The 25,483-nt window shown below is 38.8% G+C and overlaps 1 protein-coding gene across 2 annotated transcripts in view; it reads right to left on the bottom strand.

The window, feature by feature from the left end:
- Positions 1 to 7,298: 7,298 nt before the first annotated feature.
- EDIL3 (EGF like and discoidin domains 3) overlaps positions 7,299 to 25,483 on the bottom strand; it is a 260,926-nt gene continuing 242,741 nt past the window's right edge. For both annotated transcript variants that reach the window (XM_085528740.1, XM_085528741.1), the window contains 2 exons: positions 24,501 to 24,656; positions 7,299 to 11,243 (listed from right to left, as the gene is read on the bottom strand). In XM_085528740.1, the coding sequence (XP_085384866.1) occupies positions 11,094 to 11,243; positions 24,501 to 24,656 (306 nt within the window). In that variant the 3' untranslated portion in view covers positions 7,299 to 11,093. The remainder of the gene's footprint in view (positions 11,244 to 24,500; positions 24,657 to 25,483) is intronic.

Genomic DNA, 25,483 nt, shown 5'->3' with positions numbered 1-25,483 from the left:
AGCCCTGAATTAAGTTCTGAGTTCTGTGCAGAGGTTGCTTGAATTCTTGGTGTATAGGACTGCTTTTGTAGAAGCCAGCATCCAGGGTATCTCAAGCAGCCCTTCCATTTGGCATAGAGAGGACAGCAGACAAGACTTCCAACAGTCCATGATGTGACTTTGGAAATGTATTAGTTCATTTGAGCCATCTAAATGCACTGCAGACATCAATCTGAACAGAGTGTAACCCAGTGGTGAAAAAACTAGCCACAGATGCATTTTTTTGCAGGCCAGAGGAATGCTTGTGGTAGAGGCTGGGAAAAGATCGCTAAATGTTTAAAAATACCTAAACCGCTTTATACCATGATGGGACGTGTTTACTAAGCCATTCCTGCTACCCAGTCTGTGTTTACAGGTGTAAAGCCTGTATGCCATTCAGCTAGCTCGGCATCTGGAGCAAGACTGGACAGACGTTCCTTCACCACATCACACCCTGCTCCTGGGCTGCTCCGGTTTGGAAGTCTGGTTTTAGACTCCAAGAAATATTTGGGGAATGTGGCCATTCAGTTAAATGTGAAAAGCCATTTGTGAATAGGTGGTCTCATTGCCACAGCTAAACAACGCTTTCTATTACAGCGCAGAAACTGGAAAGAAATGGGAAGGTGAAGCAGCCAGTGTGAGTGCTGAGTGACATTTGCTATACATGCACATTGTATAAATAACAGGTCAGATTCTTCTGGAAGCCCCTTTGAGACCCATCTGAAATGGGGTATCTTTGAGAATTAAAAAAACATTCATACTTCTCCTGGTCAATGGATAGTGATGGTACTTATACTAAAATATCTGCAAATCATTCAGTACTGGGGGGGGGGGGGGGGGAATAGTATTTTTAAAACAAAGAAATGCTTTTGACTTTCAAGTCTGCTCCCACGTGAAAAGAGCTCAGTTTCTTTGTGAGCTCCTAAGCCAAGTTAGTTTAAAAAAATAAAACAGGAACACCGATAAAAGTCCACAGACAACTTCACTTATTTTTCTTACAAGGAAGAAAATTATATCGGCATCCAGAGGACGGACAGCAAGATTAGGTTGATAAATTTAAATTCTCACTGCAGTACACAAGCTTTCTGCCAGTAAATAAGGCCCTTGAAATGTCTATAGGAGAAAGTCATTTATCAGCATGTTTTCACATCAGTTTTAGCCCATTATATTTGCTAATATATTTAAAGCTAACAAGTTTTTAGTAAAAAATTTGTACCGCCCAAATGTTCTTTGACATGCCTGTCATTAAGTGGGTGCAACATGAAGCACCACACGTCACTGAAATGACAGTTTTAAAATGTTCAGAGTAAGAAAATCAGAAAAAAAGGATGATCACGTGGCTGAGCACACAGGTCTGGGGCTGCAGCTGGTGCAAGCTGACAGCTACAAGTCAGCAAAGTATTTGGTTTGCAGGTTTCTGTCTGAGGGGTCAGCCTGAAAAAATGGCTGATTTTGAGCAAATGCCAATAACAATGCCCTGCAAGTTCAATGTGGTTCATACATATTAACTTGTATATAACCTTGTCCATCTGGACTCTGTGCCCTCCTTACCCAAGGTCCCAGTCCTTGTCATTATCTTTTCTCAGATTATTTCCATATCCTGATCTGATTTCATCAGCCTTCAGTTTTCCTTTCTCCTTGTGATTTTTCTTCTCCCTGTGCCTGCAGCAGAGGACCTTGTCCCCCACACAAATGGCAGCATTTGTGAAACATGGCTCTCATCTTCAGTTCAGAGATCAGTGCATTTTTCAACCCTAGGAATATAGACCTGGTGCTGTTCATCCATTTCCCATATCAGCAATGCAGGAACAGGTATTTCAAAGTACTGCAAGAGAGAAAGATAATGCAGAAGTGTATCTTTATCTAGCCATTTGGATGTGGTGCTCTGAGATATGATTTAGCAGAGGGTTGTTAGAATTATGGTACTATGGTTAGGCTGTGGTTGGACTTCATGATCTTTGAGGTCTTTTCCAACCTGGGTAATTCTATGATTCTATGATTCTTATCTATGTATAAGGTCAGGCAAAATGGGTTAGATTTCCATGGGAGACACTCCTGTGACAAAAGCTTCTCCATAATAAATTAAGACTAAGGTGGAAACTGGCACATCATGTTTAAGACTTAAGATGTGTGAAGTTCAGGAAAAATTGTATAGGCCAGGATGCAACATTTTACTATAAAAAAAAAGCTAACAGTCCTGCTTCTTGATTCCATTTAATAAATAAAGAGGAAAAAAGAAAAAGAGTTGTACTGGATGTGTACAAAACAGTAATTTGTTCTTATAATTGTACAACTCCCACAGACTGTGGAAAAACATGAACAAGACCTCATGGGAAGAGGTATGGTTTCCATAAAATAAATCTTAATTCCTTCAATATGTACTGAAAGTAACTGAAAAAAATAATTAGTGAAAGAGCAATATACTTGGAACATCACTGATCAAACCTAGGAACTGGAATCACTGGGCTGGTGGAAAACCACAATGTAGCTGCCACTACCAAAACCTGGTGGGATGATTCCCATAGCTAGAACGTGGCTACTGATGTGTACAAACTGTTCAGAAGGAACAAAGCAAGGAAGGAGACGAGGAGGCATTGCCTTCTGCTCCCAGATATAGGAGGCACTTGAGATCACATGCTCAAGAGCTCTCCATCTCCAGATGCAGGCAGCCCAGAAAGGAAGGCAAAAGACTGACATGGCTGACCTAGAACTTGCTGGTCAAACTGAAGAGCAAGAACAGAATGGAAGCAGGGACAGGTATTCAGATAGGAGTAGAGGGATACTGCTAGGCTGTGCAGGAGGGGTCAAGAAGATCAAAGCCCAGACAGAGGGGCACAAAGAAAGATATGCAATGCTTCTATAGGTACATCAACTGGAAAAAGAAAATCCAAGAGGGCACACCTCTCCTACCAAGCAATACAGGCAGGCTAGTCACAATGTACAAGGAGAAGGCTGAGGTATTCCACAACTTTTTTCACTAGCAACTGTTCTACACACAACCCAAGAGTGGATTATTTGGAAGTTGAGAACTGGGGGAGTGATGCCCTTCCCACTGTTAGCAAAGATCAGGCTTGCGACCTCCTGAGGAATCAGAACATCTGTAAGTCTATCGGTCACAAACAGGTGGATCACAGAGTCTCGAGGGAAATGGGTGATGTAATTGCTGTGTCACTCCCAATGATATTTTAAAAGTTATGTCAGTAAGATGAAGTTCCTGGTGACTGGAAAAAGGGCAATATTGCAGGAGATACCTGATTAATGGTCTTTCAGTATCTAAAGGGTGGTTGTAAGAAAGGTGAGGACAAACTCTTTAGGAGGGCCTTTTGTGACACGACAAGAGGAAACTATTTCAAACTACGAGAGATTCAGACTAGAAATAAAGAAAGAATTTTAACAGTAATTGTAATGAAGCACTGGAATGATTTTCCCAGAGATGTGGTGGAAGCTCCATCCTTGGATGGGTCAAACTTGATGGGGCGCTGATTAAACGGCATTATGTTTCTGTTCATGGCAGGAAAGTGGGACTAGAAGGCTCTTAAGTGTACAACTCAAACAGTGCTATGATGAAGTTATTTTGTGGTTGTGATTCTAACCTACATCAAAGGTTGCAACAGAAACAAAATTTAACTCTTATGTTCATTAATGAGACTCCTGATACACACCGGATTTATTATGTTGGCCCATGATTTCAGAAGCCAATGATGGTATTATGGTGGTAGAGTTTGAACCTTCTCACCAATATCCCATTACATTTTGTTGCCATGCAACAGATGGCAGTAGAGGGACAATGAGACAGAATGACATCTGACATGGAAGTGTTAAGAAGCAAAGGTGCATGATGGAATTCCTGCATGCAGAGCAAGTGGCACTTATCAACATTCATGTATTCTTGCTGAATGTTTGTGAAGAGCAAACAGTGGACGTGAGCACAGTTAGGTGGTGGGTGGTGAATTTCAGTAGTGACGACAGTGACAGTGAGTCACCTCTGCTGATGTAGATTGTTTGAGAGTAGCATTACTGGTGAAAATGCATAGCTAATGGTAGTGACCAGGTTGAGTAATAGTGTTTTGTAGCTGAGAATTTATTCCGTCAAATTGTAAGAGTTGTAGTGCTCTTTCTAGATCTTGTAGTTTCCACAGAAACAAACAGGAGACGTTACTTCTGGAGCAACCTATGTGTATGATGATGCTTCTGTTACTTTTATGTCTCTCTCTCTCACTATATATGAGAATTTATATATAAAGCACATTCAATATAAGGAAACCAAGCTTAAATAGCTTATTCAAAAATTCTACTTCAGTGTCTCCTCCAATGAAGCTAAGAAGCTGGTATATCAAACATTATGTCATAAGTAAAGGAATTTCTGCAAGTCAGGAATCATAAAAACATCACTATTCAAGGGAAAATTAAGATGTACATAAAAAGTGAGCAAAGAAGATTCAGAGAACATATTTTCAGTACAATTCATCATTTCAGACTGTGGATATGATTTATGTGTGTAAAGCTGGTACTGCTTGACTGCAGTCACCAGCTGTCCTTCTTGCTCATGTCCATGCAACCACATGGTAAGTAAAGTTAAAAGTAAGAAAGCTTGTTGGTTGGAAAGATAGGAAACAAATATTAGACCCACTCAATTGATGCAATCATTCATCACCTCACCAAGTACACTGGTAGCAACCTCCCCCCCAAACCTCTTCCCCTCCATTGGTGTTGCTGAGCAGGGTGTTACATGGCAGGGGGCATGGCTGGTTTGGGTCAGCTGTTCTGGCCATTCTCTGTAGGCACTGCAGTGTTGTTAATGCTGCAGCATCCACCAATCCAGAGTATGGCACCATATGGTCTGTTGCAATTAAAGGTAACTCCATCCCAACCTGAGGCAGTAAAGAAATCCATGGTATATACATCAGCCCATAATGCACACATCATATCATTTTACACTTTTGTAAGTACGTGTTGTATCACTTTTTTTAAGAAGCCTTTGACCCAGCTTCAATGAACTGCCTATATATTTTATGCCCAACAGTCTGTGTACTTAATTGTATTTATTGTGGTCATGGCAATATAATACATTTCTTTACAGTTCCTACTGACCTCTTGCAGTGCCCTAGAAAAACAATATATTTCAGGATGTTGTTCATTTTAGTCTGCTTCTTATTTTCCAGTCTGATGCAAAAGTTTAGTGACCTTTCCTACAATATTTTGAGGGCTGATTTCCTTCATCTAATCATGGCCACCAGAAATGTGTCTACTGACCTATCATCTGATATGGAACCTCAGATAACCATGATGCATTAGCTTGTAAATCTGTGAGAAAGCAGCAGCAGCTGAAACATTATCATGACGAACAGGCTGTGCTCTTTGACAATTCTTGCCATTCCCACCTGTATTTCACTCAGTTATTCACGTTTCCCATATATTCATATGTATGTGCAGAATATTTGCAAATCAGTATATACCGTATCTATATCTAAACACAATTGGTACTGCTAAAATATATACTGGTTTTTACTCTCAGAAAATTAAGCTTTGAGACTGTGTGTTTCCATGTTCATATGTTCAGATACATTTAAGTATATATTAACAATTCCTCAACTACTGATAGTGATAAAAATCATCAAAAGATAATTTGTGATCTATGCAGTTATAAACTAGACAACAAATACTCATATAAGGATTAAATTTGCCTTCCTTCTTTTGTATTATTAACCTAACCGAGTCATCTGCACCTTAAATATCTAATAAAGAAAATTACGCAAATCTTTTGAAAGAAAATAGGAAGTTTTCGTCAGTACAATTATATTTTGCTTTGTACTAACTTCCTTTATAAGTCAAAGTGATCACAGATTGCTTAGTGATCACTAAGTGAACAAAACAACCTGCTGTTTGAATTAAAAGTACAAAGTGTCATTGTATTTATCATGGAAGTACCAGGGACTAGATACTTCATAATGATAAAAGCATTGAGATGCATGTTAATCCCTTGAGCTCATTAGCAACATGTAAGGTAGGATGGACACTGATAAATAGTTGCCATTCTGAAGAGAATTATTCATTATTTTCCCTCATTGTCTTCATTAAAGTTTCTGGGGAACTGTATTATGAAGAATGAGAGGAAAAATCACTTTTCATTTCATCAGGCATAGGCCCCATGTTTCATGAAAGAATTGCAATTCATAATTAAAACTCAGGAAGACTCAAGATGTATATTGTCAGCCATTTGTAACTAAAACACTTAATATTCAGCCACCATTCACTGCAAGACACTCTCTTTATGTGCAACATTATATTCTTCTCCTTTATGAGACTGGTAGGGATATGCAATCATAAGAAATTCACAACATAATTTCTAGGAGTTTACTGTTGAAATATATTACACTGTTAAGTGTTCAGATGGCACATTTGGCAGACAGAGTAACTGCTGTCAGTGCGTACTCACGGATGGAGACTACTTTTGGTTGAAGAATGGAAGATGAAATTGGACTGCAACAAAAGCATGTATATCTGTGAACTTAATCTAGCAGACTAAGGAGTAAACCACTGACACTACCTCTCACAATCTTTAAAATATGCCATTCTACCTACCTTTAAAATATTTTAGAAGTGTCAGTGTTTGAAATTGGGAGTGAATAGCTTTTCTGTGTGCTACTTTCACCTCCCATTAAAAGAAATAAAAAGACTAAATTTCCTGAGTTTTGCAAACATTTCCATTCAAACATTGCTTTGTCTGTCAGGTATGACTGTCTAGGTCCTTTCCTAGGCACTGCAGCAGAGCTGCTGTTGGACATCTATAATAGGAGCAATTCTGCCCTGGCAGGCTCGTAGCAAAGCAAGGATGTGAAGGAAAAGCGTGGCTGTGAGCAAGGCCATCTTGGTTGAAAGTCTCATAGCAGCTCATTTATCTTTGCAGAAATTAATTTGCCTATGCAGGAGTGGAGAAGAGAGGATAAGGACTGATACATAGCCCGAGAAATCTGACTTGAAGGAAATGAAATTGTCTGTTTATATTTCTGGTGCTTATTTAGACAGCACTAACACACAAAAATGTTTTTAGCCTCACTGAAACCCTGGCTTTTTTTATCTGGAAGAACAAAGGGAACACATTGAAGGGAGTGCAGAACCAGGGCTGATTTTGACAGAAACAAACTTACTTACCTCAAAGACCCCACGAAGGAATCCACGAAAATGCCGCCTCATATCTCTGCTCTGCGTTTGCTGCAGGTCTGGCTGAGATAAGTTGTATCTATTCAAGGTGCTACAATATAAGTGCTTCAGAAATGGCCTCATTTTTCAAAAGTTTTATTGTTAAGTTTGAAGACTAGACAAGGTCATACTGGTTTTACATCATCCTACATGATTTAAGTATATACAAAACCATTTGAATATTACACAGCTTGAAAGGTTGCAAAGGTCTTTGTGTCCAAGACACTTCTGTACTTACTGACACATCAGAAGCCAGCACTGAATATTATAGATCATATTTGTTGTATAGCAAAGATACACTCATTTAGTATCCTTAGTCTTCAAAGCCCACATGTATTTGTATGCAGCCATTCCCAAAGAGAAAGTCAACCTGGAGATCACAGCCAGGTAGCATGATAAGCCCTTCACACAGATAAAGCTGAGCCTGGCACCAGTGCTCGTTTTCCCAGGCTAAAAACACAGTATGCCGCAGAGCTGCAGAATGGTGCCTACTTAACTGGTTCTTAGTGAAATTTAATTAAGTGTGTACTTTAACTCTTGTTCAATGTCACTGTCACAATTAATACCGAAGGATCCTTTCAAAGTGTTTTTCCATCCCTCTTAAAGGGACTTATGTTTTATGTGCTTTCTTTTTGGTATACCAATTGCTTTCACTGGGCAAGTACGGCTGTGTTAGTTGTTTATCACTCATCCCTTCTGTCAGTGGTTTTCAAGCAGAAATTGTAAAATAAAGGGGAAAACCATAATACTGGACCACACCTGGTATAAAAAATAATTTCAGTATGAAGTAACAGTAGGAATGCAGTTTGGTTTTATACCTGCTCAGTACCATTTAAAGAAAGTTTTTGGCAGCTAAGGAATAATTTCATTAATAAAGCCACAGTACAATGATGAAAATGTAGGGGCATCACCTATATGATTTGTTTATAAATTATCAGAGCATGTTATTATAAAGTACGGAGCATTGTTTTCAGGTCGTGAAAGCTGCTGGCAGATGGAAGCTAACACAAAGTAAAAGAATGAAATTACTCAACTCAAGTTAAAGCAAAATAAAGCGACTATTTTAGATATCATTACAACACTACTTTTATATGCAAATAAATGGGTAACAATCAAATTACTAACAGGAGTTAATTCAATACTGTAAGTCACAAAACATGAAGAAAATAATCACTTGGGAATAAATATTTCAAATCAAAACTAAAAATATTTGATGAAATAGGAACTCCAATTTGCAGAAATGCCTCCCATTTTTAGACAGATGGCTATTCTTCCAGTCTATAAATAAATACAATGTCAGTTGCTATCTTACAACTGAAAAATGGTTTTAGACATCTTTAAATACTGTGTGTCCTTAAAATATGTTTTTTGTTGCTTGTTTATTTATATATTTTTTTCAATGAAGAGTCTGAGGTGCAAAACATTGACAAACAGTGGTTAGCTTAAGAATACATATATATTTTTTGCAGTTTAGAATTATCCCCATGATTGACTTTCTCTTTAAAATCGCTCGTTATGCTTGAAGACTACTTCATATATACATCATTAAGGAATGCTGTTAACACAGTTACAGACAAGACATTAACAGTCTAGTGGCTTTTGTTATGCAGCACAAAGTAAAAAATAAAGAACGAACTTAGCAGTGTTGCACAGGACCTCAACATTTCTTACACATACTTTCACCTTTATAAGACTTTCCTGTAGAAGTCTTTATATGTCTAAGCCTTATAAAATAAATACTTGTATAAATACAGTTTAAGGATTAAGTCATTTTATAGAGGCAGGGTGTTCTGTTTGTTAAAATGTGACAGTTTAAGTGACGCTATCCGAAAACCGCCACCTATATATCCCCAATTCTTGCAAGTAAAATTCCTGGCTGCTAATCTAGGGTCTTTCACAGTTAAATGGATTATATATTTTCTTTGTGGTGGAGAATGTGTGATTAAATGCAGGTTTTGAAATCCAAACCGTTTTGTTTCCAAAGCAAACTTTGCCCTTTGCAGACTGTGGGCCAATGGGGCATTTATCTGGGAAGCAAGACTCAGGCTCATACTTCAGCATTTTGGTTTCAGCGAGGATGTAACAGTGACAGAAAGTAAGTTCAGTGATATTTGCTAAAACATGCAGCTGTGTATATATATAAGTAATTTATATTTTGCCATCAGCATGTTATGAAGTTAAAAGTGTGATCTCATGTGGCATTATTTCAGGTAGCAAATACAGCATCCCCTAACTCCTTGTCCCAAGGTCTTAAAGGTTCTGGTACTACATCATCATGGAGCACCCTGTGCCTAGGAAGCTCAGAGTGCTTCACAAGGTTGGTATACTTATATCCATCACTGGGGGTGAGGCTATTGCCCATCAAACAAGCAACACAGCCATCACTGCAATGCCCTTCTCCATGCCCTTCTCTCATTCATGCTGCTCAGCTACCCTAGTCATGCCGCCAAGTCTACTAACCTGTCTTGTTTCCAGATCCTATAATGCACAGCAATACTCTCCACCCTTCACCCACTGGGATCTGCATTGCCATCCAATGACTAACCAGACTCCTAGAATCTTTCAAGTCCCATCACTGTTTGATTTTTTTCGGGGTCCCAGGGCCCTACCTGGACAGACTTTCCCAAAACAGCATAGTATATACGAAGCATTTCTGTAGTTGAAGCATGAAAAAGATCAGCCTCCTCGTGGTTCAGTGGCATGCTCAGCAAAGAGACAGCTGCAAGCAGAGGGAACCAAGTGCCCAGGTCTGGTGAGCACCTACAACACCTCTTGCCTCCATGCTTGCAAGAAAGAACATGACCAGTGGCATTAGAAAAGCCTAGCAAAAGGATTTCCCAGTGGCAAGAAGGTCATTCCTTTCGTGTGCTTCATGGCACCTCACTCCTTCATACGTGTCTCCTTGAAGAAATTCAGGAGGTTTCTGAAGGAAGAAGTAAGATGGAAAGCTCCATCTAGGGCTTTTCACTCCTGGGTAAGTCATGCAATGAGTTCAGGATTTATGCTGTGCACCATGACTTTACCTTTGCATGTACTGAGGACAAAGAACCGCAAGTACCCCCCTATCTCATCTCAACCTCCTTGCAAAAACACCATTCAAGCAGAATTAATATACTTTGGCAAATTCATTAACTTCATAATGTACTGACAGCAAATTTTGTCCCATATACAGACAGGTCTTTCAAATAAAATAACACTAACAGTGATACTGAACAGAAAGAATGAAGTTTATGTCTGTAACATGCAAAACTGAGAAGGAAAATGGGGCTAGCTAGGAAAACACTTTAGGTGAATGGACTCTGCTGTTTAGATAAGAATAATGAAAGGTAGCTTGTAATATCACAGGTACTGTATTTTATGGTACCACAAAGTATTTTCCAAAATATATGTCATAAATAGTGACAGTGTTTGATAGGCACAATTACTATAATGCAGTCATCCCCAAGTAAACTTATTGCTAAAAGCTGCAGTATCACTTTTTGCAAGTAAGATGACAGTATGATTTATGGAGAACTCGTCAGCCTAATGTTACTGAAGCTGCAAATGAGCTTTGTCGTGCTCTTTCTCTTCCCTTGTAAAAAGGATGCTGCTGTTTTTCCCTAACACATTTCAACTAGTGTGAACAAATTAAAGGAGAGCTAGAAAGATAATGCCACAGCAAAAGGGACAACACTAACATATTTCAAGGACAAAATCGGATTGGAGCATTTAACGGGCAGGCTTAGACCTCCTTGCGAAAGACAGTTAGCGGCCTACCATAAAATGAGCACTTGGTCATGAAAAACCCACTCAGCTTCCTACAGGCTTTGCACAGTTTCTTCTACAAAGGGACTGGTAGGTGTACCGAGGACTGTGATGCCCAGGGGAACCCCACCTCAGTCCTCCTCCGTGCAGCCCAGCAGCTCTGACCGCAGGGTGATTCGGCCGTACCATGACCACGGGATGATGCGGATGTGCCGGGCGTAGATCGGAGGGTCAATGACGTTCTTCCGGTGTGTGTCATTGTCAAAATTTCCTTGGAAAACCTGGAAGAAAAGCAGCAAAAAGGTTGGTGCCTGGATAGCCAAGCATGAGCACTGGGCAATGACTGAGTCAGGAAAGCGCCAAGAGAGGTATGCCTTCATGCCTGACACCTCCTCGGCTCAAGGAAGACTATTCTTCTATACACACTGTTTTGTATATCAAGGTACTCCTTGGAATAGGGTTTATAAGACATCTGACAAATACTGGCCCAGTCATAGGGCAAAATGCCATTCCTCCTCTACATACTGTTACTTATCGGACAGAAGGGAGCAATGTCTTAATTAAAACATCAGATACCTGAAGCCAAAAAGCAGTGTCAAGAACTGAAATCAGTGGGATCCAAAAGGAAGTGACGAATTGAGTGAAGAGCCTGAAACTCCACACAGCAGAGCCAAAGGAGACAGAAAGACCCTGAAATCTGTGGAGCCAGAGAAAGGACCCTACAAATGTGATTCAGGGTCTGTGTGGGTTCTGGACCTGCATGCCTGGCTAAGACCCGAGGATTCCATGGTGCAGATTCAGCCCACAGTTCAAATCACCATTAACATTTTAAAATTAACTGCCTTTTCACTTGGCATTTGTATCATGCCAAGTTAATCCTGGAAGATTTTGTTTCTGTTTTGGATGAAGTAGCATTAGAAGGATACTTACTCACCAATGCAGCTTGGATGCCATTGCATAAGCTGTGATAAAGTTAGTGACTATAAAGGACAGTATCATATTCCATTTAAAAATGCTACCATAAGCATTAATAGCACTGGTAAGCAGTTTGTGATTCAATTAAGAATATCTTAACACAGTCTAATGCATGTAAAGACATTATTTCCAATGACGTGTTAGTCCAATGACTATATCCAACATCAGTGAGTTCCAAAACTCTGTTCTGTGTTAGAACAGTGCTGTTTTGTTTTTTTTGTTTTTTTGTTTTTTTTTTCCTCCTGAGAGTCATGATTCAAATTCAAAGGACATAGCATTTCTTTTTCAGCAAAATGGTCAGATTACCCTCCTGAGATCTTTTCAGTTTATATGGGTAATCTTCAATGTCTTCAAATGTCTTTTCATTTACAAAACCAGTATTTGATGTCGTTTTGACTTCAAATGAGTTATTTCCATTTGCATCAAGCACAAAAGGAGTATGAACCTCCAGAACAAGTGCCTATGTGATGGAATTAGTGCAGAATGAAAAACTTCTTTGAAGTTCTTAGGAGAAATGTCAGAGGTTGAATTCAGAAGAGACTTAACTACTATTTTAGTCTTTAAGCTTCTCTCAAGTGCTATCAGTTTGGCATTTTCAAGAAAACATATACGCTCCACAAATGACGCTCTTTCAGAAGTGATATATTTCCCTCCTTGCCTGTAACCTCAGCATACAGAGATGGGTGCATTCAAGCTCCCAGCAGTTAAGATAAACAGATAAAACTGCAGACAGACTGGGCACAAAAACACAATGCTGTGACTTTAAGGAAAAAAAAAAGAAGCATTTTTGTCAGGAGAAGTTGTTTGTGTCCAAGTATAGTCTGGTCTTGATTACATGAATTAGCTATATCTTGGCTAAGGTTTCATCTGAATTTGAGTATCATTTGTATCAAAACCGCATACAATAAAAGGAAACAAACTCATTAAAATTAGCAAGGTACAATCTGCAGCAAAGGAAGCTTAAAAGTGAAAGATTCGTCCCTTTGATTTCCTGCATATGCATGCAATTTATCTGTTGGTATTTTTCACCAATTCAGATGATAAGCAATGCACAGCCACAAAAAAATTCTTGCTGCAGAGCTACTGGAAAATTCTTTTATTCTCTATTCCATTTTTTTCCTGTGGAAGACATCTCAGAAATAGCATTCTGTCTAAAGCTTAGAAGAAAATTAGTCTTGTTTACCATAAGAACCCACATACTTACTATCATACCCATATGCATCTGTGCAAAGTAAGCGAAAATATCTGATGCAAACTAAGCAACAAATACAGATGAAAGAGTCAGATTATGCCATTTTTCTTAGGGCTGGAAAAGTGTATGTAAACTCACACAATGTCATTAGTACCTGAAATTGAACTCATCTGTTTCAGATACTAATTTATGCAAATGTAAAATTCACCATCCTTCAAAACTCAAGATACAGTCTCAGGAAATTAGAACTGCTAAATCAGAACAAGGATTTTAGGGAAACAGATCTATCAAATAGTGAGGGAAGCTTTGCGAACATCCCCAAACGTGACCAGCATGAAATATAACATTCCATGAGCACATATACTGGATGTGTTACTGTAGACCAGGGGCAAATTTAGAATCACAGAATCATTCAGGTTGGAAAAGAACACCAAGCTCATTAAGTTCAGCCATCAACCCATTGTCACCGTGCCCATTAAACCATGCCCCATAGTGCCATATCTACTCTTTTCTTGAAAACCTCCAGGGATAGATAATTTACTACAGAATTTTTCATTCTTCATTTAACCTCAGCTTAAACTCACTAACAGAGTCAAACTTGGAAGAAAAAAGGAGGTATGACAGATGTCTATGACATCATAAATGGCACAGAGATCAATCACGGACAACACTGCACTGTCCCTGTAGAATGAAATGAATGAACCACCTAACGGACATGCTGCTTCACACACCATTTAATTAAACTGTGGTGCTCCTTCTCACAATATTTAGGTATTAGTAAAGTGAGATAAACTGTTAGAGGTAGGATCAGCCAAGGACTACAAAACATGCAGGTAGAAGAATGCAGGAAACTGGGAATATGCAGCAGGGAAGGCCCTTTGGTTTTTTTCTCCTCCTGACATCTGCTGGAGGATGCTTGCTCCCTAGTATGGGCAGGTCTTCAGTTTTACACAACAGGGCAGCTCCTAAGTCACCAGGTATCTGTGTATATAAAAGCGGATCAAAGCTCCTAGCTTTTATTTTTATATTGGGAATATCTGTTTATGTCAAGCTGCATACTTAAAAGGTGCAAGTTACCAGAACTTTTACTCAGAAGCTTCAGCAATTTTACACGTATATATTCCCCACATACATACATAGCTCCTCTGTATCTCAGTATCTTACAGCTGCTTTTAAAATAAGAAAGTAGAAAATGTGTGATAGTGTGCCTTTATGTATGATAATTTATGACCAGTTTTCAAAAAAAAGAACACAACTGTAGAAAATACATGCATAATGATATTGTCTGAAAAAAAAAAAAAAAGAAAAAAAAATAATTCTGAAATATAAACAAGTCCTGCATATAGCTGTGTCAAACAAGCTATTTGGTTGTCTTGCCTTTAAATACTCACTAAGATTTTTCATTAGAACTAAGTGTCTTATGCCATAAGCAACATATCCAAATTATGACAATCTAAATTGATTCGTATTTTAAAAAGGGAGCTGCTGTATGTTTTATGACAAGACAATTTAGAATAACTATCTCAGGAAGAATAGTTAGGGAAAATTGAGTTTATTATAACCAATGCTTGCTGTACATGCAGAGCTCAAAAGCAGGTTTCAGGGCACATCCACAGGACTAATTAACAGGTGGGGGCAGAAGGTAGAATTGTTTGTTGAATCGTGTCATTGGATACCTCAGATATATGAAAATTCAGGGAGCCTGATTCTCCGTAGAGAATACTTCTGGATCTCATGTCTTACAGAAACCAAAATTACATGGAAAGTCTGCATTGGCTACAGCATTCCTGTTTCCTGCTATCTGGGATAATGGCAAAGAGCTGAGGCTTTAACATCCAAATCTCAGATGATGAAGTCACTGTACTGCCTTTTGAAGGTAACAATTTTTTTTTTTGTCCAGAGTATTTTATATGTTTTTGGAGCAGTTAATCTTGGTCATAAAATCACAGAATCACAGAATCGACAAAGTTGGAAAAGACCTACAGGATCATCCAGTCCAACCATCTTCCCATCACCAATAGTTCTCACTAAACCATGTTCCTCAATACAACTTCTAAACATTCCTTGATTACCTCCAGGGCCAGCAACTCCACCACCTCCTTGGGCAGCCCATCTGACTGCCTGACCGCTCTTTCAGAGATATAGTATTTCCTAATGTCCAACCTGAATATCATACTAGAGGCAGACTATTTATAAAGAGTGATTATATCCAGCTTCCCCTAGGACTCTGCTTCAGCACATTACATCTCATAAGTATGACAAATAAAGGGGAACTATTCATTTCAAGTATAAAAGAAAGCTGAATGAAAAATATTTTTGATACTTTTATTCCCTTCTTTCAGAAACATATTATTTCTTTATTGTCATTCACTGAAAAATACTTGTTCAAGCAAGAGTGAAATTTGCAGATCTGAACAATCCATTTACTTGTGTTGAAAATTTTTGTTCTTGCTTGGTGGAGTATTTCTTTTCACCATGAAAAGCTACAAAGCTACAAGTGAATGACATTAGGTCAAAGATGGTGAAAGATGTTCAGATTTCTTAGCAGAAAGAGAGCTGCTGTTTATAGGCATTTTGTTGTATTTTAGAACAATTCACAATTGGAAGATGCTTTTCACTATAAAAGACTGGGCAGGCTTTTTAAATATAAATGGATACGTGTTGAAACAGACATGTTCATACACCTGCGCTTATGTAGTGATGTAAAGAAAACGACACTCTTCCTATTCAGTTGGTATTCAGAAAGTCTCTTTGCCAGCCTCAATTTTGTGCTAGGGAAGATGATGGAGCAGATCCTGCTTGAAGCTACACTAAGGCCCATGGAAGACAAGAAGGTGATCCCAGACAACCAGCATAGCTTCACAAGGGGCAATTCCTGCCTGACCAACCTAGTGGCTTTTTATGACAGTGGTCGACAACACAATGTCCAGATGGAGATCAGTGATAAATGGTGTACCTCAGGGGTCAGTGCTGGGACTAATACATTTTAATATCTTCATCAATGATACTGACAGTGGGTTTGAGTGTACTGTCAGCAAATTTGTGGATGACACCATGCTGTGTGGTATGGTCAACACACCCAGGGGACAAGATACCATACAGAGAAACCTAGAAGGCTGAGCAGTGGGCCCATGCAAACCTCATAAGGTTCAACAAAGACAAGTACAAAGTCTTATACTTGGGATGTGGCAACTCTCTATCAGTACGAACTGGGCAATGTAAAGACAGAGAATTGGGCTGCTGAAAAGGATGTGGGAGTACTGATGGATTGCAAACTGGTCATGAGCCAGCGGTATGACATCACATCCCAGAAAGCCAACTGTACCTTGGCTGTATCAAAAGGAGCATAATCAGAAGATCAGATCCCGCTCCTCCTACTCACCACTGGTGAGACCTCACCTTGACTACTGCATCCAGATGTGAAGTCCTCAGTACAGAAGAGACACTGACCTGCAAAACCGTGTCCAGACATGGGACCCCAAAATAATCCAAGGGATGGAACACCTCCCCTTTGGGAACAGGCTGAGAGAGTTGGGAATGCTCCAGGAAGACCGTACAGAGACATTTCAGTATTTGAAGTGGTTATAAGAAAGGGGACAGAAATCAGGAATTGTTACAGGACAAGGGGAAATGGTTTCAAACTAAAAGAGGAAATATTTAGAGGGGATATAAAGAAGAAGTTTTTTACAATAAGGATGGTGAGGCACTGGCCCAGGTAGCCCAGAGAGATGGTGATGTACTGTCCCTGGAGACGTTCAAATTCAGGCTGGATAGGACCCTGGATGGTGTGATCTAGTGGATGGTGTCCCTGTTCACTGCAGCAGAGTTGAACAAGATGGCCTTTAAGGGTTTCTTCCAACTCAAACAATTCTATGACTCTACAAATAAAATTTCTATTAATAAAATGATGTATGGTGTGATATTTATTATTTACTCATATTCTGAATAGATACCAGACATGTAATGCTTCTAAATTTGTAATGTGTATTAACATATTCTTGCTATTTTTCTACTTGATATATCTCATCATGTCCCTGGAATGGGAATTTACTTCACTGCACATAGTTTACAAGTGGTTTATGACAGAAAGTTCAAAGCCAAGCAAGAAAAGAAATATTCTGAAGAACAACTGCCCTTCAGAAATGTTTACAGAAATTCACTTTAGCTCAGCTGAGGGCAATAGGAACCACCTGTAATTTAAATCAGTGGAGAACCTAGGCTGAGGGCTTGAAAAAGTCAGACAAACAAGCAATGGGACCCTGGGAGGCAAGACACAGTGTTGAAACTTTGCCCTGATGTTACACAGGGTCAATATATTGATGTATGTTGTTTATACTCAACAGGGCTGTTTTGGCTTGTGCAAGCCTTATCATCAGTCAAGTTCCTTCAGGCAAAATAGCAGGAAAGCACAACACACTATCCACACCACACAGAAAAGATGAAGTGCAGATCCCATGTTGTAAATAAAATGTCAGCTCTCCTTTTACATGGTATCAGATAAAGACCAATGAAATCTAACTGCCTGATGAAAAATTTCAAGTAAAATAGAGACTTTTTACAGTGAAATTTTAAAAAAAAAGTTAGTATAATGTTTATTTTAAATGGGAATACTAAATAATAAACATAATATTATTTTAGAATTATAGGAAGGTTGTATTGGAGAGGACCTTAAGGATCATCTACTTGCAAACCCACTGCTGTTGGCAGGGACACCACTGACTAGATAAGGCTGCCCAAGGCCTCACACAACCTGGCCTTGAACACCTCCAGGGATGGAGCATTCATAACTCTGGGCAGCCTGTGACAGTTCCTCACCACTCTCTGTGGGAAGAACACCTAATTCTCCATCTCCTCCTTTAGTCTAAAACCATTTCCCTTTGACCTATCACTATCAGCCCATGTAAAAAGTCTTTCCTGTCTATAAGCTCTCTTTAAACACTGTGAGGTATTTCTGGAGCCTTCTCTTCTCCAGACTGAACAAATTCAGCTCCCTCAATCTTTCTTCCTAGGTGAGGCATTCCAGCTCTCTGATCATCTTTGTGTTCTCCTCCGGAATCCACTCCAACAGAACCACACCTTTTTTTGTGCTGGGGGCCCTGGATGCAGTACTCCAGATGGGACCTCACAAGGGCAGAGTAGAGGGAGGACAATCTCAGCCCTCATCCTGCTGCCACCTCTCTTTTGATGCAGCCCAGGATACAGTTGGCCTTCTTGGCTGCAGGTGCACGCTCCTGGATCACATCAAACTTCTATCCACCAGAATACTCAAGTCCTTCTCCACAGGTCTGCTCTCAATGGGTGCTTCTCCCAGTTAGTCCATGAGGATTGCCCTAAGCCTTGCACTTGGCCTTGCTGATGTTAGTTATGTTCTTGCTGGCCCACTTTTCAAGCTTGTCCTGGTCTCTTTCAGTTGCATTCCTTCCATTGTTATCAACCATTCAGCTCAATGTCATCAGCAGGCTTGCTGAGGGTACCCTCCACCCCACTATCCAGGTCACCAATGAAGATTCTGAAGAGCACCAGTCCCAAGATGAACCTCTGACGGAGGTTAGAGGGCAATGCCCCTCCTGTGCCGCCTGCCTCTTCTAAAAAGCGTTTAGCATTTGATTGTAGAATTCCAGTTGTACAATTCATCCCACCATGTTTCTGTGATACGAATTAAGTCAGTTTCCTAATTGCACCATGGCTTCCATCTTCTGCTTATTTCCCAGACTCCATGCTCTGGTGTAGAGGCAGTTCATCTAGGCTACTGATCCTGAAGATGCAACCAAGATCACAGAACTCCAAAACCTGTGTGTGACACCATCCTTGCAGCCATTCATCTCACTGATAAATTCCTCTCCTTCTACCCAGGTCCCAGTCACCAACTGGAATCAAGAAAAGCACAGTCTCCTACTACTACTCCCAGTCCCTTCAGCATCCGTCAGAGGGACATAAAGTCTCTATTAGTATTTTGTGATTTCCCTCTTGCAGCAATCACTTAAACAGTAATATAAAAAATGATGTTTAACAATGACAGTGATGTAGACTGTATGTATGAACTATCTATCAGTGTAAATCAGGTATTATAATAATTAAACATCAGAAAGATAAAACATTAGCATTGTCTAGCAGAAAGATTTCCCATCTGACAATCTAACTTTTCACTTAAATGTGTTTCTGCCTTCAGTTGCTATGGCAATTAACTAGATATACAAAACATATAGCTTATAACTAGTTCTTCAATTTGTCCAGAAATCCAGTGGCCATTTGCACAGGAGACACTGTCTACCTGCAGTTAATTGCATGTCTCTTAGCTAATAATAACTGACAATATGCAGCATGCTAGACTCCTTTAGGTTATTTTCTTCTGTTCTTTCATTTCAGAAATCAGCCTGTAAAATGCCATTTGACACTACATTTGGCCTTGAGTTACCTACAGCATGCCATGTAATTTATAAATCACATTTGGAATGCGATTAAAAAAAGGTCAAATTTGCTTTAGATCTCCTTAGCATTGGAGGCATAGTGAGCTACTGACCTCTAGTTGAGAAAAACAAGATAGCTATTGGCTCTGGTCCTTTTTCTAAAATGTAGTTTCTTCCTACTTGCCAACCAGTAATGTAAAATATTCTTGGAGAGGACAGGAAAAGTATTCTTATTTTTCACAAATCTGATTCAAACTATTTGAAATGAATGAGAAAAGCATCATTACTTGAAGAAACATTTTTTCCCCCTTTTATTTTTTTCCCAGTGCCTTTTACTCTGCCTTCACAGAAGCTTAGCATAGCTGTGAACTCAGATGAAAGCAGCTGAAAAAGCAGAAGCCAATCAGGAGCTGCAGGTGCCTGTTCTTGGAACATCATTTCCAGCAGGAACTGTGCAAAGACAACTGAACACCACATTTTCTTCTGTTTGAAACAACTAATTTATATGTCTCAGCTTTATCAAAGATTCAAGGTGTAGATAGTGCATCTGTGAATACAAGATATTAGTGTTTTGTTTTTTTCCCTCTCTGTAAGATAATTTCACACATTATATGGAAAAAGGGGAGAAGTGAATAGCTTTAGGAATTCATTAAGACCAACTGATGTGTTAGGATTCATCATGTAAACTGCCCAACAGTGGGTAGTTTAAGATTAACCTCTCAGTTCCTATTTCTATGTGTTTTAAAGTCACAATATTCATCCACAAATTCTTACTATAGTTAGAAAAAAATCAATAATTAGTGCACTTGAGATCCTTTGTCATTGTAAAACGATGCACTTGTTAGGACTCTAAAACAAGTTAAATTTCTTTTATACTCTCTTCCTTCCCCTTAGAGTTTTTGGAACTTTTTTGCCCTCAAATTACTGGACAAAGATTAACAGGATGGGTAGATTACCTATGGAGATAACCAGAAATCTATTTATTCTGTTCTTCTCTTAAAAAAAATTCACACAATAAATAGAATGAATTAGGGTAAATTATGAATAATTTATGCTTGCTGCTGTTGGTAGTTGCTAGTGTTTACCTTTTATCTCATTTCTGTATCTTCAGGGGACAGAGGAAATCTTTCAAAGAGAGTTTCACTTCTCTGTGTAAACGTAATATTTTTTAAAATGTTCTTCCATTTTGAGCCAAACCTCAAATCTTTACATGAGCAAAGGAAATTGTTGTGGCTTTTGTGCAGGGATACAACTATTAGGTAAGATAAATGATGCTGCTTCTCTTCTGCTCTCTGTGGAATTGCTATTTATTTGGTCATTTTATTTTCTATTTGCATTTTTGTGCCATTCTGCTGCAAATTATGGACAAAGGAGTGGGTAAGAGAATACCCAGCACTACTGTTATACACAGCTTGTGGGCAAACACCATGAGAGCACACTGCACCAAGGCATCCTGGGCTCAAGTGATGACAAAGCTTTCATATAACTAAGAGCTTTTACTGAGTGATGTTCCATGCCTTGAGACAAAGATAATTTATATGCTCTCAATAATGAAATGGATGACAGAAATCTATTAGCTTGCTAAAAATGCAGAAGATTTTCCCATCTTGGAAAGTAGAATCAAAATTTAGAATGGTCTTGACAAACTGGAGAAATGCATATAGGATCCATGTTGCAATTTAATAATGGTATGTACAAAGCCAAACCTTAGAAATTCATAACCAGTGTCAGAAGTACAATGTGGGGAATGATGGAGCTGGCATTAATTCTGTGCTAAAGATTACACAAATTAGCGTGGATTGTAAATATATCTGAGGGAAAAACAACACACTATTCCAAGAAAAGGAAAAAAATGTATGGGGATTATAACAAGACTATTGCCTGTAAAACATATTACAAAATATTTCTGCTCAATATTAGTGAATATCAGCTGAAACACTACAAGTTTGGGAAACCAGCTTCTGGGAGAGGTGATTCAAGCAGGATCCAAAAGAGTGGTTTGACACTGAGAAAACAGACTGTATGAGGAAAGATGACTGAAAGAATGAAGATCATTTTTCCCCAGAATAGGCTGAAAAGAATTGTTGGCATGCATCAATAAAAACAAACTGAGGACAACACAGTATTAATGCAGTAAGAGGAAAAAGAACACCTATCTTTATGGATATTTAAGCCCTGGGGTAGACTGCTTATATTGCAAAATTTTCATCACTGGCTACTGCTATGAACATATTAGAAGAACGGCTTACAGTATAAGCAGTGTATCTCTGATAAGGTGAAGGACAAGTAAATGAATTTAATTACTGCTTTGACTTTCTAAACTAGCTGTTTCTAATCCTCATTCAAATAACAAATAACTATTTGCACATGCTCCTAAGAAGGCAATCAGGGCCTCTGGGTTTGCTGAATCCCATTTTCTGTGCAGAACACCTCAAAGGGTTGAGTAGGAGAGCAGTCCCTTCACAGGTCAAGAGGTACCATGTGATCAGTTGAGATCTTTTCCAGTCCTACCTCTCATGAGGTTATGCCAAGCTCACTAACAGCTAGCATTTTTTGAATGTCAGACTCTGGGTAACTTTTTCTATCTAGAGGAAATTTAAAATAGTGAAAATGCTTTTGTTTAATGTGTGTGGATCAAAAGACTGAAGTCTAGACTCCTGCCTACTGATCTTGTTTATTTTGTACAAATTTCAATTCAGAAGTTACAGTTTCTAATTTTGAACTAAGTGTATTTGATCTCATTCTGCTTTTACTTGCCCTTGATTTGTTACAGAATAAGATGCATCTATTTTATTCTTTGGTATTTAAATTAATATGGGATGGGAGATGTTTTAATAAGACAATGACTAAGAGTTTTCCATTGTTCCTAGAGGACTATGCACATAGCAATTAGCAGTCCACCTGATGATGAAAGTGAAAAGGATTTAATTGCCTTGGCAAATGTTATAAACACGTGTAGTCTGGAGCAGCACTGTTAAGTGAGACTGCATTTTCTTCTAGATTTCCTTGTGACTATTACTGTGTTTCTCTCTGAAGACTGGAATGTGTATTTTATTTTTCAGTAAAATGAATGCAATGGTTTGCAATCTGAAGTTTGGCCTGGGGAAGACAGCTCTTTCACAGTAGATCTTCCACTTTTAAATGCTAGGGGTTTAAAATAGGATGTTTATGAAGTGCTGAAGTGCCGATCTGTCATTTATGTTGTATGTATTTACAGTACGTGTTCAAAATGTGAGTTGTTTCTTTCCAATTTCTATATGACAACCAATTATACTAGACACTTCCATAATCATAGGTGTTAGGACCCTCTCAGGTGGATGGCTAAAATAACAGTTTTCCCACTTTAAAAACCTTTAGAGTTTGATGGGGAAAAATCCTTTTGCAGGACTGAGCAACAGTGAAATGAGACTTGGCTCTTTGAGGGCCATCTTTTGAGAACAGTCTTCTTATAAATATAATATTTCTATGCATAGATATGCAGTTATGCACATACTTAATCCAATGATGTAGGATACCTTCCAGTATTAAATGAGCATTCTTTTCACAGAATCTGACTCACAGAATGGTTTAGCTTGGAACGGACCTTAAAGATAATCTAGTTCCAATTGCCTGCTGTGCACAGGGTTGCCACCCACTAGATCAAGTTAAAACAGAGGCCCATCCAACCTGGCCCTGGGTGCCTCCAGGGATGGGGCATCCACAGCTTCTCTGGGCAGCTGTGCCAGGGCCTCGCCACCCTCTGAATAAAAAAAATTCTTCCTAATAGATATCCAACCTAAACCTCTCCTGGTTTAGTATTAAGCTATTCCCCTTTATTCTATCACGAACAAACTCTGTAAAAAATCAGGCCCCTCTTGCTTATAGGCTCTCTTCAAGTGCTGAAAGGCCACACTGAGGTCTCCTTGTAGCCTTGTCCTAGATAAACAATCCCAGCTCCCTTAACCTTTCAGCATGTTCATCATCTGAGTGGCTCTTCTCTGGGTCTGCTCCAACAGCTTTGTATCATTCCTGTGCTGGGGGCCCCAGGCTTGCACACTGTGGGGGGCCTTACTGTGAAAAGTGGTAACACTTACTACCGTGAATACAGATGCTAAAACCACCAGATTTGGGACATATACGTCAAGCATATCAGCTCCATGTGGTATTTTCAGTAATACAACTTTCAATTCAACCAGACAGAATCCCACTAAGATATTTAATAAATAATTCACATTTTGCCCGCATTCTTAATGTTTTCCTTAAGCAATGCATATATGCATTCAGGCCTTTGCAGTATATAAGTGTTACACAGTATAAAGGAAATATACAATGAATAATACCCTAAATAACAAGTTAACTGCTTCTAGGTAAATCAATCATTAAATCTACACATTCTTTACACCTCCCATTAAACATTTGCTAGGGAAGTTCTGAAACTTTTTATGTTTTGTATTCTCATAATAGTGTAATAAAAATAATCTTTCCATTGGGTATTCAAAACCCTAGAGTGAATCTAGAGTGAATAATTTCCATTAAAAAAAGAAAAAATAAATAAAGTAAAAATGGCTAGGTAATGAGGTAAATTAAAGATGTGCTTTACAGAAAATTACAGAAAATAGTGAATACTTACAAAATATGCACTGAGTCACTGCTTTGAAATATACAGATAAACTGCTATTTATACACTTTCTCCTCTAGAGTTAAAGGAAGGAATAATTCTAATAAAGGAAGAACTGTAAAGTTTTATGTCCCATATTTAACAACATTAAATCAGGTGCACTGCATGGATAGGTATGTTATTATTACCCTGTGAATGTCATTGTTTCATATTACTCTTTTTTATTCATCTTTACTTTTATCTGTGGGACCCTATAACGCTATAAAACAAGCAGCATACAATAGGCTACTGGCTACGAGCACTGGAATTACTACATGTATAGTTTTCTCTGTGTGCAACTGAAATATCAGTTTTCTCTTTGTTTTACCTTATCCTTCTTTTGTTTTTCATCCTGGTATATGATCCAGTGTTCCCCATCATTACTGTAGGCAAGCTTGTAGGATCCCACAAACTGGACGTGACCAAAGTCTTTAGCTCCTTGAGTAATTATGCCAGTGACTTTTGTAGGGACCAGTAGGTCAATCTAAACAAAATACAGCACAGGAGAACAAATATTATTAGAACAGTTTCTGCTTGCAGTCTGACTTCACACCACACAAAAACAAAACCTGCTGTTGCAAACTGGCACAGTTTGAAACAACTTCTGCAAATTCCAGTTTCATGTAATAATCAATTACTATTGGGTAACAGGTCAGTTCACTTCTTTCTAGTACACTAATCATTGCTTTTACCCCCTCATGTACAATAGGACTGATCTCACACCACTTTTCATCGTGCTGCCCACATTTCCAGCAAAACAGCAGTCCTCCCTGCAAACCATCTGCAGCTGAAAAGCACTCCAGTGTGCTCCTAATAATCTGACTAGAGTACGTCAGAGGTTGATTCTCCAGCTTCTTTCCATTTCCTATGCAGTGACAGAGATTGTGCTTTATTAAGTCTTTTAGAACATTTTCTATCACACTTTTCCCATTGAACTTTTCCACTCACTTTAAGACCTTTATGTCTTTTTCTACCTCTAAAACTCTATCTTTTTCATTCACTAACCTTTTGGAGCTATTCATTTTATAATCTTAGCTAAAGATTTAAAAAATGCAAGGCAGGACCCTTAATGCCTAATAAAATCTTTCAAGTGGCTTTCACATGGGTCAGCACATTTGTGATTGGTTTTGTGGAACCAGAATTCAGCTCTGAACAGATCTGGGCCACATGGCTTGGCTTAAAGTGATCAGGGAACAGAATACAATAACCAAAGTAAATTGACCTAATAACACATTTTTAGAGGAAGAATGGAGGAACTGCAGTCCCAGTATGAACAGACATTTTCTGGAAATGTGAAGGCATTTGATTCTG

Source organism: Coturnix japonica, chromosome Z, assembly GCF_054131305.1.
Source record: "Coturnix japonica strain WE chromosome Z, WE-NBRP24, whole genome shotgun sequence".
NCBI lineage: Eukaryota > Metazoa > Chordata > Aves > Galliformes > Phasianidae > Coturnix > Coturnix japonica.
Note: the sequence above shows the minus strand (reverse complement) of the source record. Positions and strands in the feature narration are given on the sequence as shown.